Source organism: Panthera pardus, unplaced genomic scaffold (genome assembly GCF_024362965.1).
Source record: "Panthera pardus isolate Hobbes unplaced genomic scaffold, ASM2436296v1 HiC_scaffold_4, whole genome shotgun sequence".
NCBI classification, from domain to species: Eukaryota; Metazoa; Chordata; class Mammalia; order Carnivora; family Felidae; genus Panthera; species Panthera pardus.
The window spans coordinates 9,990,468-10,006,272 of NW_026526969.1; the positions used below are offsets into that span (position 1 = coordinate 9,990,468).

The 15,805-nt window shown below is 47.7% G+C and overlaps 1 protein-coding gene and 1 long non-coding RNA gene across 5 annotated transcripts in view; one reads left to right on the plus strand and one right to left on the minus strand.

Moving 5' to 3' along the window:
- The window catches only part of LOC128774706 (uncharacterized), a 54,927-nt gene that overhangs the window by 18,565 nt on the left and 20,557 nt on the right, over positions 1-15,805 (plus strand). For 2 of the 3 annotated variants that reach the window (XR_008419112.1, XR_008419110.1), the window contains one exon: positions 1,136-1,571. This is a non-coding gene — a long non-coding RNA (uncharacterized LOC128774706). Of the gene's footprint in view, positions 1-1,135; positions 1,572-2,619; positions 3,409-15,805 lie in introns of those variants that run through there. The other variant, XR_008419111.1, reaches the window with a different exon arrangement.
- Positions 1-15,805, minus strand: part of LOC109251230 (myosin-16) — a 62,088-nt gene that overhangs the window by 5,581 nt on the left and 40,702 nt on the right. For both annotated transcript variants that reach the window (XM_019422622.2, XM_019422621.2), the window contains 10 exons: positions 15,385-15,512; positions 14,378-14,574; positions 12,529-12,661; positions 11,007-11,223; positions 8,615-8,751; positions 8,418-8,521; positions 3,758-3,950; positions 2,636-2,839; positions 1,307-1,432; positions 121-291 (listed from right to left, as the gene is read on the minus strand). In XM_019422622.2, coding sequence (XP_019278167.1) covers positions 121-291; positions 1,307-1,432; positions 2,636-2,839; positions 3,758-3,950; positions 8,418-8,521; positions 8,615-8,751; positions 11,007-11,223; positions 12,529-12,661; positions 14,378-14,574; positions 15,385-15,512 — 1,610 coding nt within the window. The remainder of the gene's footprint in view (positions 1-120; positions 292-1,306; positions 1,433-2,635; positions 2,840-3,757; positions 3,951-8,417; positions 8,522-8,614; positions 8,752-11,006; positions 11,224-12,528; positions 12,662-14,377; positions 14,575-15,384; positions 15,513-15,805) is intronic.

Consider the following 15,805-nt stretch of genomic DNA (forward strand, 5'->3'; position numbering starts at 1 on the left):
GCATCTGAATAATCCGGTTCCTCATCAAGCACTGGGTGCTTTGGGAAGCTTTGGGAAAAGGCCCCTGCCCAGCCATGTCTCCCTTCTCTCCCTCCTGGCCCACCTCGGGGTCGCCCTCACCCTGGCTTCCAGTTTCATGATCGTGCGCTTCCCTCCCTTCAGAGCCAGCTGCTCAGCCTCCTCCATCTTGGCCTGCAAGTCTTTGATGGTGATCTCGTAGTTCTTCTTGATTTTCTCCAGGTGCATGCAGTGGTCCTGCTCTTGCCGGAGCTCCTCCGCCATGCGGGCGGCCTGCGGGAGGGGAGCAGAGTGGGGACTGGAGCTGGGTTCCCATGCTATTGAGAGATGAGGGACCTTGACCTCTGGAGACCAGAGGACCAAGTGGTTGACAAGGAGAACCTTGCCGATGTGCTGCTGGGTTTTGGTGGAGCGGGTGCCCCATGCTCCTGTGTCTCTCCCAGTGACAGGGAGGAGGCAGGCTCATGCACTCACCACCAGGGCCCCCAGTCCCACAGACTCCCACCAGCCTGGGGCTCTCCAGCCACTCTTTGCTGCCTCCTCCATCAGGGGCACAGCACAGAGGGTGGGCATAGCGCAGATCTGGAGGAGGAAGACGAAGGTCTGCATGTAGCTCCTGTGTGGCCTTCAGCAAATCACTTTACCCTCTCGTTCTTGCATTCATTCCACAAGTATTCATGGAAGATCTGCATGCTGGGTATGGGTCTGTTCTCTCGAGACCCAGCACCAAATAAGACCTGCAATGGTCCTGAGCTGGCATTTCAAGCAAGTGCAACAAGCCTGGCGATAGCATCTGTATTCCTTCATCTTTAAAGTGGCGTGCGTGGTATCTGCCGCTCAAGGTCGTGTGAGTCCCCAAAGAGAAGTGGGGCAAGACCACTGGCAGCACGTCCTGCTGAATCTGCCCCTGAGCACCTGGGCATGTCTCCCATTCCTTTCACTAATGCTTCTCCTCAGGCTGCTTTAATGCTCCTCTTTGCCAAAAGACCTGCCCAGGAAAGCCCACTTTCGATGGCTTCTTTGACCCATGTCCCCAGGCCTCAAGCTCTGATCTCTCACATGGTCGTGTATAGCTTGTAATTATTCCTTACTTGTATGTGTTTGGCTTTTCGGAAAGGCCTCCAGACTCCTTAGGACAAGGACCACAGCCCTACTGGCAGGGTGCTGGCGCTGCACAGTGACCTTTGAGGGGAGGAAGTGGCCTTCCCTGCTGAGGGTGGCCTGGTCCTCCACAGGCGGCCCAGGCCGGGCCCCCCTCCCACCAGCACCAGGCAGCGTGCACACTTACATCAGTCATGGCTTTCTTGGCCCTCTCGTCGGCAGAGCGGAACTCACTGATGAGCTCCTCGTGCTCGTTGGAGATGCGCTGGACATCCGACTCCAGCTTGCGCTTGACCACGAGGAGGCTTTGGTTCTAGAAGAGAAAATAAAGACATTGCCATGAGGCAGAAGTCTGCACAGCCCTTCCCGTGTCCAGGAAAGAGAAACAACTCTCTCACAGACATACTTGCCAAACCCCCCAACAGGAAATGGCCCTGGCCCCCCTGCTTGAGGTAAGTGTCTCTCCCTGCATTTTTCTCTGTGTTTTAGAGCAGAACACGTATCACAAGGAGTCCAGGAATAACGTCATTTCGGCCTGGGATGGGTGGGAACTCTAGAACAATCCTGAACTCAGAGCTGGGAAAACCCAGGTTCAACCCCGGTACTTCTACCTATGTGGATAAATTCTTTACCTCTAGGCTTCGGTCTTATTTCTAAAATGGGGTTGTGATCTCTATATGTCCTATGCACATTTTTTCTTTTGGTGAATTCACATGAGATGCTAAGTAGGAATTAAGTTTGTGCTGGCAAAGTATTGCACTGTAAGCAGTATTGGTGTTACCGCTGGTAGATAAGGGTCCCCTTTTTTGACCACACATAAGCCACTCAACTCTCTGGGTCACGGTTTTTCATTTGTAAAATGAATGTCAGACTTTGTTTTTATTTACTGTTTTTTTTTTGTTTGTTTTTTTTTTAAGTAGGCTCCATGCCCAGCAGGGAGCCCAGTGCATGGCTTGAACTCACAACCCTGAGATCAAGACCTGACTGGAGATTAAGAGTCAGGCTTAATTTAACTGACTGAGCCACCCAGGTGCTCCTAGACTTTGGAATATTCTAGATCCCTTCTAGTTCTGAAGTTCTATCCTCAGTGACACTGAAGGTAATGGCAGTCCTTAAAGTTGGCTAAATCATCAGAATCTCCTGAGGAGTTTAGATCCAAAAGTTTAAATTTCTGGAGTCCCACCACAGACCAGATTCTGGATCACAGTCTCCAAGGGAGAGAGTCTAGGAGCCTGTCTTTGAAAGCTCTGCACAACAATGTACATATAGTTCACACACTGTGTGTGCACTAAAAATGGTTAAGAATGGTACATTTTATGTTACGGGGGTTTTTGCCATAACAAAAGAAGTCTCTGCAGGTGAGTTCTGAGGATTTCCCAAGTGGGGACACCATCTGCCTTTGAGTTTTGAGGGGAGCCCACAGGGTTTGGGCACCATCCTGGCCCTGCCCCCACACGCCAAGTGTGAGTCTGCGTAGACCCCCCCCCCCCCCACTCCCAGGAAGCCGCCATCTTACCTGGATGTTGACCTCGTTGTGCCGCTCGGTGATCTCTACCACCTCCTGCTCCAGCAGCTTGCGGGAGCGCTCGCTGCCCTCCAGGCCCGCACGCACCTCCTCCAGCTCCGTCTGCAGCAGGCTCAGGCGCCGCTCCTGCAGGTTGTACTGCTCCCGCAGCTCCTCGTGCTGCCGGGCATCCTCGTCCATCTGCATCTGCAGGTCCTGGGGGGGCCAGAGGACCCGGCCTGAGCCCATCTCCCGGACCCTGGCATGGTCTGGGCTCAGCAGGGAGCTGGGGTCTGGCTGGGGAGTTCGAGGCCACAGAGGAGGAGAGTGGAAGGTATCGATCTGCGCTGGGGGAGTTCCCAGTCTGGTTGCGGCCTAGCTGGCCAGGGCCCAAGCGCCCCCAGAATTTGTCCAGTGAGAGGTAACCATAAGGTCAAGGCTTTTCTGAGGACAGAGCACCTTGAGTTTCCAGCAGGCCCTTCTCACCGAGGCCTTCCTCAGTGATCTTGACCATTACACCCCCACTGGCTAACCCACATCTCCCTTCTCCTATCTGGTTGTTTCTCTGTAGCACGTATCGCCGTTTTTAATACTACAGTTTTATTTATGTGTTGTTTATTGTCTATCTGCAGGGATGTCTGTTTATTATATACATTCTTGTACCTCTAACACCTAATACAGTGCCTACGCTGGGCAGGTCTCTAATAAAATGTATGTTGAATGCATGGATCCAGCTACAGATGCTTTAAAGACCAGTGATAGCAATAAAGGAAGACTTCAATTCTGTTTGTGTTTTTTTCTTAAGATGAGTGGTGGGCATATAAGTATTTACTATGTTCTTTGTTTTTCTGTCCTGAATTCACTTATAATAAGTCAAATGATTTTAAGAACCAAGACAGGCCCAACTTTCTGTTTTCCTTCTTTCTTCCCTCTTTTTAGTGGTCCACGGTATGGACTTAGGTGGTTGGGGCCTCTCATATAGATAGTCCCCAAGTGTCCTGTTCCCTAGACTTCCAGCCACCCCATGCTGCCACTTTCATGCTTTTCTCCTAGCTGCAGACATGCATGAAGTTAGCTTCCTGGACCTGCAAGCTTGGGGATGGCTTACTTTGTGATTAGGTCCCAGATTGCTACCTTGATTTGCTGTTGCAGCCTTTTCAGGGTCTTTACAAGTTCGCTGTTGTTCTTGTTGGCATGGTCCAGCTGGATTTCCATCTCATTCAGGTCCGTCTCCATCTTCTTCTTGAGCCGAAGTGCCTCTGCCCGGCCCTTGGCCTCTGCCTCCAGGCTGGCCTGCAAGGACTCGATTGCCCGCTGGTGGTTCTTCCTGCAAGTGCAATCAGAGAAGACCTTGGCATACTGGGCCCGCTGGTCAGGCTGTGCTAAACCTCCCTAGTTAAGAGGTCTGTGAGCATCAACATGCTTATGGCCACCATATTTGAAATTAGAGTGTATCTTCCCTTAAAGCATTTAAGTGGGGGAGTGTGTGCTTTGGGAAAGGACACAGAAGGTCAATGTTTACCTCATATCTTTTGTGATCTCAATTCATTCAACATGCAGAATATCCCTGCAAGGAAACTGAGGCTCCAAGATGATGAAAAACATGCCAAAGGTTTAGCCCATGACAGAGACAGGATTCAAACCCAAATACTAGCTGTTTTGTTTTTGTTTTTTTAATTAGAAAATGTGAGTTTTGGCTATACAAGCCAAAGCTTGTCTCTCTGTAAAACAGCAGTTATTGATTGATTGTATTTAATATATTTAGTTATGTTGTAATCAGTATAATGAGCATTTTCATAAAACCCTCCATAGAAGGAGACTAGAGGAGGCAATTTACATGTTCAAAAAATATTTGTTTCATTGAGGGAAATAAATGGCTAGCATGAAAAGATCCTGTCACCTGCCCCTTGTCTGTGGTGTTCACCTCTGCTCTACCCCTGCACACCTTCTGTTGTGTAGGCACATTGCTGGATTTATAGCACTCTGAGATGTAGTCAATTTCTAGACATGGGAGAAGGTATCATGACATTCTCAAAAGTGAACAGAATTTTTGTTCAATTTGACTTAAAAAATAAATACAAGAAAAAAACTATAAAACATGTTGAAAAAAATAAAGGTCTAAATAAATGGAAGGACATTCATGTTCATGGATTGGAAGATATAATGTTGTGAAGGTGGAATTCGGTGCAGTCAGTATCAAAATGCCAGCTGATTTCTTTGCAGAAATTGACAGGCTGATCCTAAAATTTATATAGAAATGCAAGGGACCCAGAATAACCAAAATAATCTAGAAAAAGAACAACAAGGTAGAGGACTCACACTTCCCAATTTCAAAGCCACAGTAATCAAGACATTGTGGTCATGGCATAAGGATAGACCTATAGATGAATGGAATAGAATTGGGAATCCAGAAATAAACCCAAGCCAATTCATTTTCAACAAGGATGCTAAGACCATTCAATAGGGAGAGAGCAGTCTTTCCAGAAAGTAGTTCTGGGACAACTGGATATCCACATGCAAAAGAATGAAGTTGGACCCCTACCTCATACCTTATACAAAAATTAACTCAAAATGGACCAAAGACCTAAATGTAAGAGCTAAAACTGTAAAACTCTGATCTCATCTAGGAAAAATAGGCAAGAATCTTTGTGACTAAATTAGGGAAAGAGTTTTTTAGATATGACACCTAAAATACAGGCTACCAAAGAAAAAAACAGATACATAGACTTCATCAAATTTAAAAACATTTGTGCTTCAGAGGATATTATTAAGAAACTGAAAAGGCAACTCACAGAATGGGTGAAAATATTTGCAAATTACATATCTGATAAAGGATGGGTCTAGTATTCAGAATATTTAAAGAACTCTTACAACTCAACAGTAGAAAGACAACCTAGTTTTTAAAATGGGCCAAGGATTAGAATAGACATTTTTCCAGGCAATATAGAGAAGTGGCCAATAAGCACATCAAAGATGCTTAGCAGGAGCAGCTGGGTGGCTCAGTTGGTTAAGCATCCAACTCTTGATTTCAGCTCAGGTCACGATCTCATGATTCGTAGGTTTGAGCCCTGCATCAGGCTCTGTGCTGATGCGTGCTCTCTCTTTCTCTCTCAAAGAAACTTAAAAAAAAAAAAACAACTTAAAAAGGTGCTCAGCATCATTAGCTATAATGGAAATACTGTTCTAAACCACAGTGAGATACTACCATACACTAGGTTGGCTAGGATAAAAAAAGGTAATGATAAAATGTTAAGAGAAGATCTGGAGACCCTACAGCCCTTATAACCCTGAGAATGTAAAATAGTACAACTGCTTTGGAGAAGAATCTGACCATTCTGCAAAAAGTTAAACACAGAGTAAACATATTACCGGAACTTCTAGTCCTAGGTACATACCCAAGAGAAATGTAAACCTCTATCTACACAAAAACTTGTATATGGATGCTCATAGTGGCATTATCCATAGTGGCCAAAAGGTGAAAACCACCCAAATGTCCATCAACTGATGAATAGATGAATAGATAAATAGATAAAATAGATAAACAAAATGGGATCTGTCCAAACTATGGCATAGTATTCAGAAATAAAAAGGAATGAAATACTTACACTTGCTCCAACATGGATGAAGCTTGAAAACATGATGCCAAGTGAAAGAAGCCAGTCACAAAGGACCACATATTGTAGGATTCCATTTATATGGGATGTCCAGGATAGGCAAATCCAGAGAAAGTTGTTGGCTAGATTAGTTGTTGCCTAGGCCTGGGAGTGGGGGTGGTGGGGAGAAATGGGGCAACACTGCAAAAGGATATGGGGTTTCTTTGGGGGAGTGATGAAAATGTTCTAAAATTGCAGTGATAATTGCACAACTGAGAACCATTGAATTTTTCCCTCGTCATGGGCAAACTATGTAAATTATATCTCCAATCTGTTGCAAACTCTCTCTCCTCCCCTCCCCCCGCCACGCCATATAGTGGCATATAGCTAGATATTTAGGGTTTATTCTAATGGCTGCAGAGTCATGGGGCTTCTCCCTCCAGTGGCTCTGCCTGCAGCTTTGTTAGGGGTGATTGTGGGGGATGTTGTAAACTCAGGAAGCAATAGTGCAGGAAGATTTCAGGCAGGCAGTTTAGGCAAGATGCCAATGTGGATAGTTGCAAATGTGTGCAACTCATGTGTGCAATTCTTCTCAGAATCACAACAAATCATATTTCTGTAAACAAAAACTTAGTGCTGAGTCCAAAACTTATTGGAACCTCAGGCAGCAACAGTGGACACTGAATTAAAAAGAAATCTCCAAATCCAGCACCCAGCAGATCAGTTCTTTTCCATGACGTGGTGGTTGTTTTCTGAGGGTTCATGAATGTTCGTAGTAATTTATATCTGTGTGGCTTTGCAGGTTATGGAGTAATTTCATATTTATCATCTCAGTTAATCTTCACCACCCCTGAGAGAGGTGACGAGAAGCTATCGTCATTCACATCTGTCAGATGGGGCAACTGCATCCATCTCACAGGGGGGCTTTCTGATTTTTTTTTTTATTGTGGGAAAATATGCATTACGTAAAATGTCCTATGTTAACCATTTTGAAGTGTGCGGTCCCGTGGTATTAAACACATACCTCATGCTGTGCTTCTACTGGCACCGCCTGTCTCCTGAACTCTTTGCATCTGATAAAACTAAACCATGTTCCCATGAAACACTAACTCCCCAATATCCCACTTTCCCCTGGCCCCTGGCAACTACTATTCTGCTTTCCGTTTCTGTGATTGTGACTGGTCTAAGTACTTCCTCCTGTAGGTAGAACCATGCAGTATCTGTCTTTTTGTGACTGGCTTTTTTCACTCAGTTATAATGTCCTCAAGGTTCACCCATGTTGTAGCAGGTGTCTGAATTTCCTTGCTTGTGAAGGCTGGATAAATTTGCACTGTGTGTAGAGACCACATTTTGTTTATCCATTCCTTTGTCAGTGGACTTGGGTTGCTTTCATGCCACAGCTCTTCTGAATAATGCTATGAACATGGTATACAAGTATCTCTCCAAGACCCTGCTTTCAGTTCTTTTGGGTAAATATTCAGAAGTAGAATTGCTGGATCATACGGTAATTCTATTTTAAATTTTTTGAGGAACCTCTATACTGGCTTTCACATCGGCTGTACCATTTTACATTCCCACCAACAGTGCACAAACGTTCCAGTTTCTCTACATCCTCACCAACACTTGTTATTTCTTGCGTTTTGGATGGCAGCCATCCTAATGGGTGTGAGGTGGTATCTCCTTGTAGTTTTGATTTGCATTTCCCTCATGACTAGTGGTAGTGAGCATCTTCCCATGTGCTTAGTGGCCATTTGTATATCTTCCTTGGAGAAATGTCTGTTAAAGTCCTTTGCCCATTTTTTTTTTTTCAACGTTTATTTTATTTTTGGGACAGAGAGAGACAGAGCATGAATGGGGGAGGGACAGAGAGAGAGGGAGACACAGAATCGGAAACAGGCTCCAGGCTCTGAGCCATCAGCCCAGAGCCCGACGCGGGGCTCGAACTCACGGACCGTGAGATCGTGACCTGGCTGAAGTCGGACGCTTAACCGACTGCGCCACCCAGGCGCCCCCCTTTGCCCATTTTTGGATGATGATGATGATGATGATGATTATTATTAATTATCCCATGGTGTTTTGTGATCACTGAAGTACTATGTTTCAGAGTATTCACCTAAATTGCCCAAGGTCAGATGACTAGTAGGTGGCAGGGGCCCGTCAATGCTACCCAAAGTCAGCCTCCCATCACCTCAGCCCCATACCTCGTAGCTTCAAATTCCTCTTCTTTCTCGTGGATTCTCCGGTCGATGTCAGCTTTAACCTGAGCCAGTTCCAGCTGAATTCGAATCACCTTGCTCTCTTCAACCTGCCAGGAATATAAACATCAGTCTTTCTGGCCAAGTAGGTGCATAGTCCCTGGCCAAGGGTCCAGCCTCCAAGGTGATGGCCACATGGTTACCTCCAGGGAAGATTCTGCTTCCTCCAGGGCCACCTGGAGTTCTTCTTTCTCAATCTCCAATTTTTTCTTCAACTTCTGCAGCTCATGCACACTCCGTCCTCCCTCACCCAGCTGATCAATCAGTTCCTTTATCTCCTCTGAGAAAGGAATATTCTCGTTAATAAGGCACATGAGGACCACCAGCTTCCCAGGGCCATGGCATGTGACACAGACATTCTTACATCAGGGCAGAAGCAGGCACTCCTAGCCTCACTGTATCCAAAGAGAAGCAATATGCTCCAAGTCGTAGACTCATGGAGCATCAGGGCTTGGGCATTGGAGAACAGTGAGTTCAAGCTCCTCATTTTACAGATGAGAGGCTGAGGCCCACAGAAGAGTGGGTAAGCACTGAACAGCTTGGTGGGCCAGTGCCCAGGACTCCCCAGGCCCATTAGGCCTAAACTCCAGGCTTTCCTTTCTCAGACCCTTTCTCCCCCTCTGCATCCCCGCCACCAGGTCTGAAAACCAAGAAAAGGTGGAGGAGTAGAGCCTTTCTGATCTCCTTCCTCAGTTGGGAGACTGTTACCCACCCAGAGGAGCTCCCAGGGACCCACCCAGCACCTTGGAGCAGCCATAAATGTCAGCCGCAACCAGAGGTGTCTGAGAAATGTGACTACCTTGACTAATCCATGACCAAACTCCATTCCTACATCAAGCCTCCCTGAGTTCAGAGAAATCTCATTTAATCCAATATCTTCCTGGTTGGGTTTCTAAGTTCCAGGTAGAGTGGAAAGCACTGGGGGCATCATCTAAGTCTCAGCTGTTGGGGTCCATCTGTGCTGATGTCACAGACACACTCGTAGCCCACATGGCTTCCTGTCGTCTGTCCTGGACATAGTGGCTGTTTCCAGAACATTCTCTACTGCACTGCTCTGGGATCATGAGGAATGCTGTGATGGTACCTCACACCCTTTCAGCCCAAGTAAGCTGCTTGGCCATTCTCCTCCGTCGCTCCCACCAGGCTGGGACTACTTTACTTAATTTCTTTTTAATTAAAAAAAAATTTATTTTTTGAGGGAGGGAGGGAGAGAGAGAGAGAGAGAGAGAGAGAGAAAGAAAGAGAGAAGGGGAGGGGAAGAGAGAGAGGGAGACACAGAAATCCAAAACAGGCTCCAAGCTCTGAGCTGTCAGCCCAGAGCCCAACACAGGGCCTGAACTCATGAGCCACAAGATCATGATCTGAGCTGAAGTTGGATGCTTAACTGACTGAGCCACCCAGGTGCCCCTGACTGGGGCTACTTTACAAGGTTTGTTCCCACCTATGCTTCACGAGCCAGGTGAAGTGCATATTCCTCTGCTCTTAACTCCCAGGTTACCGGGGAGCTTTCTCATCTGCACCAGGAGTTGGAGGTGGGATGGGGGTTAAGGGAGGAGGCAGTGCCCTGGGACCTTCAGCAGAACCTAATCAGCAAACCCCTCCTATTTTCTGTCCTCTCCTAGTCCAGGCAACCTTGATCTGGGTGTTCTGGTTGTTTCTCCCCTATCTTAACTCAGGTATTTATATTTAAGACCTTTAGTATTCACACTTTTGAGACTACAGAAGCAGAGCCTTCATACCTCACATGCTGGGCTCTTGAGATTATCCCCTGTGAACCGACAATTCCCCAGGGAGGGACTCATAGGACCTTGGGCAGGTTTGGGGGACAATCAGGGACCATCTGCCTCTACCCTCCATTACAGTGACCCTACATCAGGCACCTAACCTGAATTGAGGAAACCCTGTGTTGACTGAGATTTTTGCTGCTCAGCAGAACAGTTCTTGAAAACAAAACAAAAAAAAAAACAAAACAACAACAACAACAAAAAACCCTGACCTATCTTACACAACTGATTTTGTGGTTAGAAATGTGTACCTGCCATAAAAACTTATTAATGCAGTCAAATCCCTGTATAGCAAAACATTCTTCAACAGATAGGCACCAAGTTTCAAACAACATCCAACAGAACGGAGTTCCAGCATGGGACTCCTATACGTAAGAAATCTTCCATGTGTATATGTTGTGTGCATAGGACAGATGTAAGGGCTCAATACTTAAAATCTGTTAAGTCCTCATTTCTGCCAGCTACTCTACTCAGTGAAGATTTTACACATTTTATCTTCCAACTGTCTCAACCTTACAAGGAAGACATTATTATTTCCCCAATTTACAGATGAGGAAACTGAGGCACAGAAAGGTTAAGTAACTCACCTGCTTGAAGTCATGTTGCTGAGTGCCCAAGTGCTTCTACAAATTGCTTGCCAGGCAGTTGGCATTTATTGTGTGTACCTACTATGTGCCAGGTACTCAAACATGTGATGCGCTCAGGAGGAGGGAGGCCCTGCCTGGGTCTTTGTCCCTGCCCTCAGACTCACCCTGCAGAGTCTTGTTCTCCTTCTTCACCGACTCAAGGTGCTCCAGGGACTCCTCATAGGCGGTCTTGATCTTGAAGCTCTCGGTCATGTACATGCGGCACTCCTTCTGCGCACTGTCCACCTCCACCTGTAGCTCTTCGCACTTCTGCTGCCACTCGGCCAGCATCTTGTCAAAGACTCGCTGCTTCTTGTCCAGGGCAGCAGCCGCAGCGTTGGCCTGGGGAGAGGTGGGGATGATGGTCTCCGGGGGTTCTGACTCTCCAGCCCCTTCCTCTGCTTCTGCCCTCCTCCCTGCCTTCCCCAGCCCTCCCCAGTAACTCTGGTGACCACAGATTTCTTGGGGATTGGGATATAATTCAACATTTATAGCACAAGCACAGGGCAAGGAGCCTGGAAAGAGTTACCCTCCAGTTCTAAAACTCCTACTACTAGATATGTGACCTTGGGCAGTCCATTTTATCTTCCCAGGCTAGGATTTTCTTAGTGTATGATGAGGGATCTGGGCCACAGTGGCCTTCCCAGATTTAGAACATGCACCCAACCCCCCGTAACATTTTTCTCTATGACTTACTAATACCTGTTACATGTCATTGTCCAACTCAGAGATGGGTTTGGTGTTATTTTTCTTGTGAATCAAAGCTGATTATTTTCAGACCTTATTTTTCATAGACCTTTCCTCCTTTTCATAAGTGTCCAGCAACTATGTATTTATTTTTTAATGTTTATTTTTTGAGAGAGAGAGACAGAGCGTAAGCTGGGGAGGGGCAGAGAGTGAGAGAGAGTGAGAGAGACACAGAATCTGAAGCAGACTCCAGGCTCTGAGCTGTCAGCCAGAGCCCTATGTGGGGCTCCAACTCACGAACTGTGACATGACCTGTGCCGAAGTTGGATGCTTAACCAACCGACTGAGCCACCCAGGCACTCCAGCAACTATGTATTTATTGCTGTGCAATACTGGATTTTGTAAATTTCTGCTTCATTTCTTAATTTTGGAGGAGCAAAACCTTTTCAGGTTTTGGGGCTATTTTCCTGAAGCCTCTTACATGGATATGCCCCTCTGCCCCTCACCACTGGCATGAAGCAGTTGCCCTGAAACACCAAGACCAGGTTCCTGTGTACCAGTTGAAATCTTATTTAATTTGGCTGAAGTCTGGCAAATCAGTCTGAACCAGGGATGCAAACAGGAATGTTTAGCCACACAAAGTGTGTGTTATGTGGTTTGTGTGAGGAAAAGGGGAACAGAGACAATAGGTTGCATGACTTCCTGGGACCGTTTTGTCCTCACCACAGAGCTATTTGAATAGCGACCTGTTGGGTGTTAAGATTGCAGAATTATGAGTGTATAAACACATTTGCAGGCGAGAGCCTGTGTTCAGTGGGCCTGAATACAGACCCTGTGCTCCATCCTGTTGGGCCACCTGTTTTTCCTTGGTAAGCCCAGACATGTGACGGTTTCCAACAGCTCCCTGGGGTCCCTTGGACCCAGCAAATAGGCAGCCTTCGAACATTTTGACCCCCTGACCTTCTCCAAGTCGATGGTGAGGTCCTCGATTTCTGCCTGGAGTCGCTGTTTATTTTTCTCAAGGGAGGCAGCCCTGGCCTGGGCGGCTTCGGCTGTCTCTTCTGCTTCCTGGAGTCTGGCGGCCAGTTTCCTCCTGTGGGTGAGGGCAAGAGAGGCCATCAAGGAAACATAGAAGCCCATGGGCTAGGGGGCTGTGTTTGTGGTCCTGAGCTCTGGGGTCACAGTGGAGAAGATGCAGACAAAATGGAGAGTATTAGAGGAAAGCAACCACTGTCTGTCTGTCCATCCATCCATCCATCCATCCATCCATCGATCCAACAATTATGTATTGTTTCTACTCTGTCAGGTATCGTTACAGGCGTTCGAAAAACAGCATTGAATAAAAACAGACTAAGACTCCTGCCTTCACAAAACATCTGTTCTAGACGAGGGATAGACCTAGAGACAGAAGCACCACGGAGAAAGTAAAGCAGGAAGGGGAACACATGAGCGGAGGCCGGAGGGAGAGGAGGGCAAGGACCCTGTGGGTGTCTGGGGAAGAAGGTCCAGGCAGAGAGAGGTGAGGGATTGAGATCTAGAGTGAGCTTTGGGGTGGGACCAGGCAGCTGCTGGCCGCTCTCAGCAGAAAATAGAAAAGGGCCAGAGCTCAGGAGCTGGAGGCTACAGGAAGGCAGGTTTAGGCTCAATGTATGAAGACCTTCTGATAAGAGATTTACGTCAGCTGGAGGGCTCTGTGCTTATCACTGTCATGTCGCCACAAATTTCCAGGGGGCGAGCAAGACAGGCAAGCAGGCCGGGGTACCCTCCCTGCCTGGTGCCTGGTGGCTCACATGCAGGGCTTCCCATGGGCAAGCAAGCCAGCCTGTTCTACAAGAAGGTGGCTCTGAGCCACATTCACGTGTCCACTCTTACTTCCTCAGGCCCATCAGGCAGAATGTCCACCACTCTAGTTTGCAAATGAGGAAGAAGGCTTGCAAGCTTTGAGGGCATTTAGCACAGAGCTGGGGAACCAGCAGAGTGAGGACCTTTGGGAGTGTGGTCTGAGCCCTCCCAACATCGCCCAGAGGCCCCACCCCAGACCTAGCAGACCTGTGGAAGCTTCCTGAGCACTTTAAGGGCAGAGAAACCCTGCCTGGAGGTGGAGGCCCTGTTCTTGACTTCCTTGCAGGAGCCTGAGCACTTTCATGCTGACATGTAGAAATCCTTGAGGATGGAACCCAAAGGCCGACAGTGGCTACTTTGCTAAGGGCACAAAGTGGGCTCTCCTATCTAGACACGCATCCCCCCCGGCCCCCACTTTAAGAGGAGCCTGTTCTCAGGTCATGATGTCACAGTTCATGAGTTCGAGCCCCACATCAGGCTCTGTGCAGACAGCTCAGAGCCTGGAGCCCGCATCGAGGTCTGTGTCTCCCTGTCTGCCCCTCCCCCACTCACACTCTGTTTCTCTCTCCCTCAAAAGTAAATAAACATTAAAGAAAATTTTAAGAGGGGGCGCCTGGGTGGCTCAGTGGGTTGAGAATCTGACTTTGGCTCAGGTCATGATCTCACGGTCTGTGAGTTTGAGCCCCGTGTCGGGCTCTGTGCTGACAGCTCGGAGCCTGGAGCCTGCTTCGGATTCTGTCTCCCTCTCTCTCTGTCCCTCCCCCGTTCATGCTCTGTCTCTCTCTTTCTCTCTCTGTCAGAAATAAATAAACATTAAAAAAAAATTTTTTTTTAAATTTTAAGAGTAGCCTGTGAACTGCTTTCTCCTGGATGTGACCCTGGCCTCAGCAAGTGTCTGATGTGGTCAGACCACCAGCACCACCCACACCCCAGCCTTCCCAGCTCTCTGGCACAGGGTCACACTCACTTGGTCTCCTCCAGCTCCTCCGTCCTCTGGATGGCATCTGTCTCATACTTGGTCCTCCAGGTGGTCACCTCAGTGTTGAGCTTGGACACGAGGCGCTGCAGCTCTGACTTGCCTCCCTGCTCCTCCTCCAGCTGCTCCTTCACCAGGTCCAGGTCATGCTTCGTGTTGGCAAGACTCACCATGGCCGTGCTGCGAGACTGTGGGGACCAGCGGAGGCCGTCAGAGGCCCCGCTGGTCTCTGTGGACCCCAGGGCCATTGCTTAGACATCCGCAGCATTGGACTGACAGTGCAGCAAGTGAAGGGGGGAAAGGACACCGATTCTACAGCCCAGGCCATCAGGGTTTATTTTCCTCATTTTGTTCCAATTACTGTCCATGAGGATACGGGAGTTCATCATTTTCATTTAGTCATACATGTAGCATATTACAGTTTTGTAGTTGACTTAAAAATTTTTTTTAATGCTTTTATTCATTTTTGAGAGAGAGCCAGCGAGAGAGAGCAAGCATGAGCCGGGGAGGGGCAGAGAAAGAAGGGGACAGAGGATCTGAAGCAGTCTCTGCACCGACAGCAGTGAGCCTAATGCAGGGCTCAAACTCACAAACAGTAGATAATAGCCTGAGCTGAAGTCGGATGCTCAACCAACTGAGCCACCTAGGCACCACTTTTCTTTAAAAAAAAAAAAATTTTTTTTAATTATTATTTTTTAATGTTTTTTATTTATTTTTGAGACAGAGAGAGACAGAGCATGAGCAGGGGAGGGGCAGAGAGAGAAGGAGACACAGAATCCAAAGCAGGCTCCAGGCTCCAAGCTGTCAGCACAGAGCCCGACGTGGGGCTCGAGGTCACAAACCACAAGATCACGACCTGAACCGAAGTCGGACGCTTAACCAACTGAGCCACCCAGGTGCCCCTAGGTACCACTTTTCATGTTCCTTCTACATCTTCATAACCTGTAACTTTCTTCAGGAAGGTAGTTCTATCGCCCCCACCCCATCACCAAAGAAACCTTGGATTCTTCATCCAGCTGCCTCTTGTAATCGTCCACCTGCGACGTCAGTGATGTCTTTATCCGCAGGATTTGATTGAGCCGGCTCTGTGATTCTTCATACTCCCGGCTCAGTTCACCATTTTCAGCTGGGCAGGAAGGGGAATGGGAGAAATAGTGGATGAAAAACTGGCTCCCCAGCCAGATCCTAAGCTATCCCAGTGCATCGTTCTCAAAGTACCCAATAAATATGATGACTTGGCCAAGTGGGCTGGAAGGGGGAGCAATGGTGAACCATTGCTGGCTGCCTAAAGTAAGCGAGCCCAGGAGGGGAGCAGTTGTCCAAACATTGCTGACATCCAGGTGTCTTGCATGGGGTACAGGGCTCCAGATAACGAAGTCCCAGCCCCGGCACAAGATCCTGCAAGGAAGTTTAAAGGAA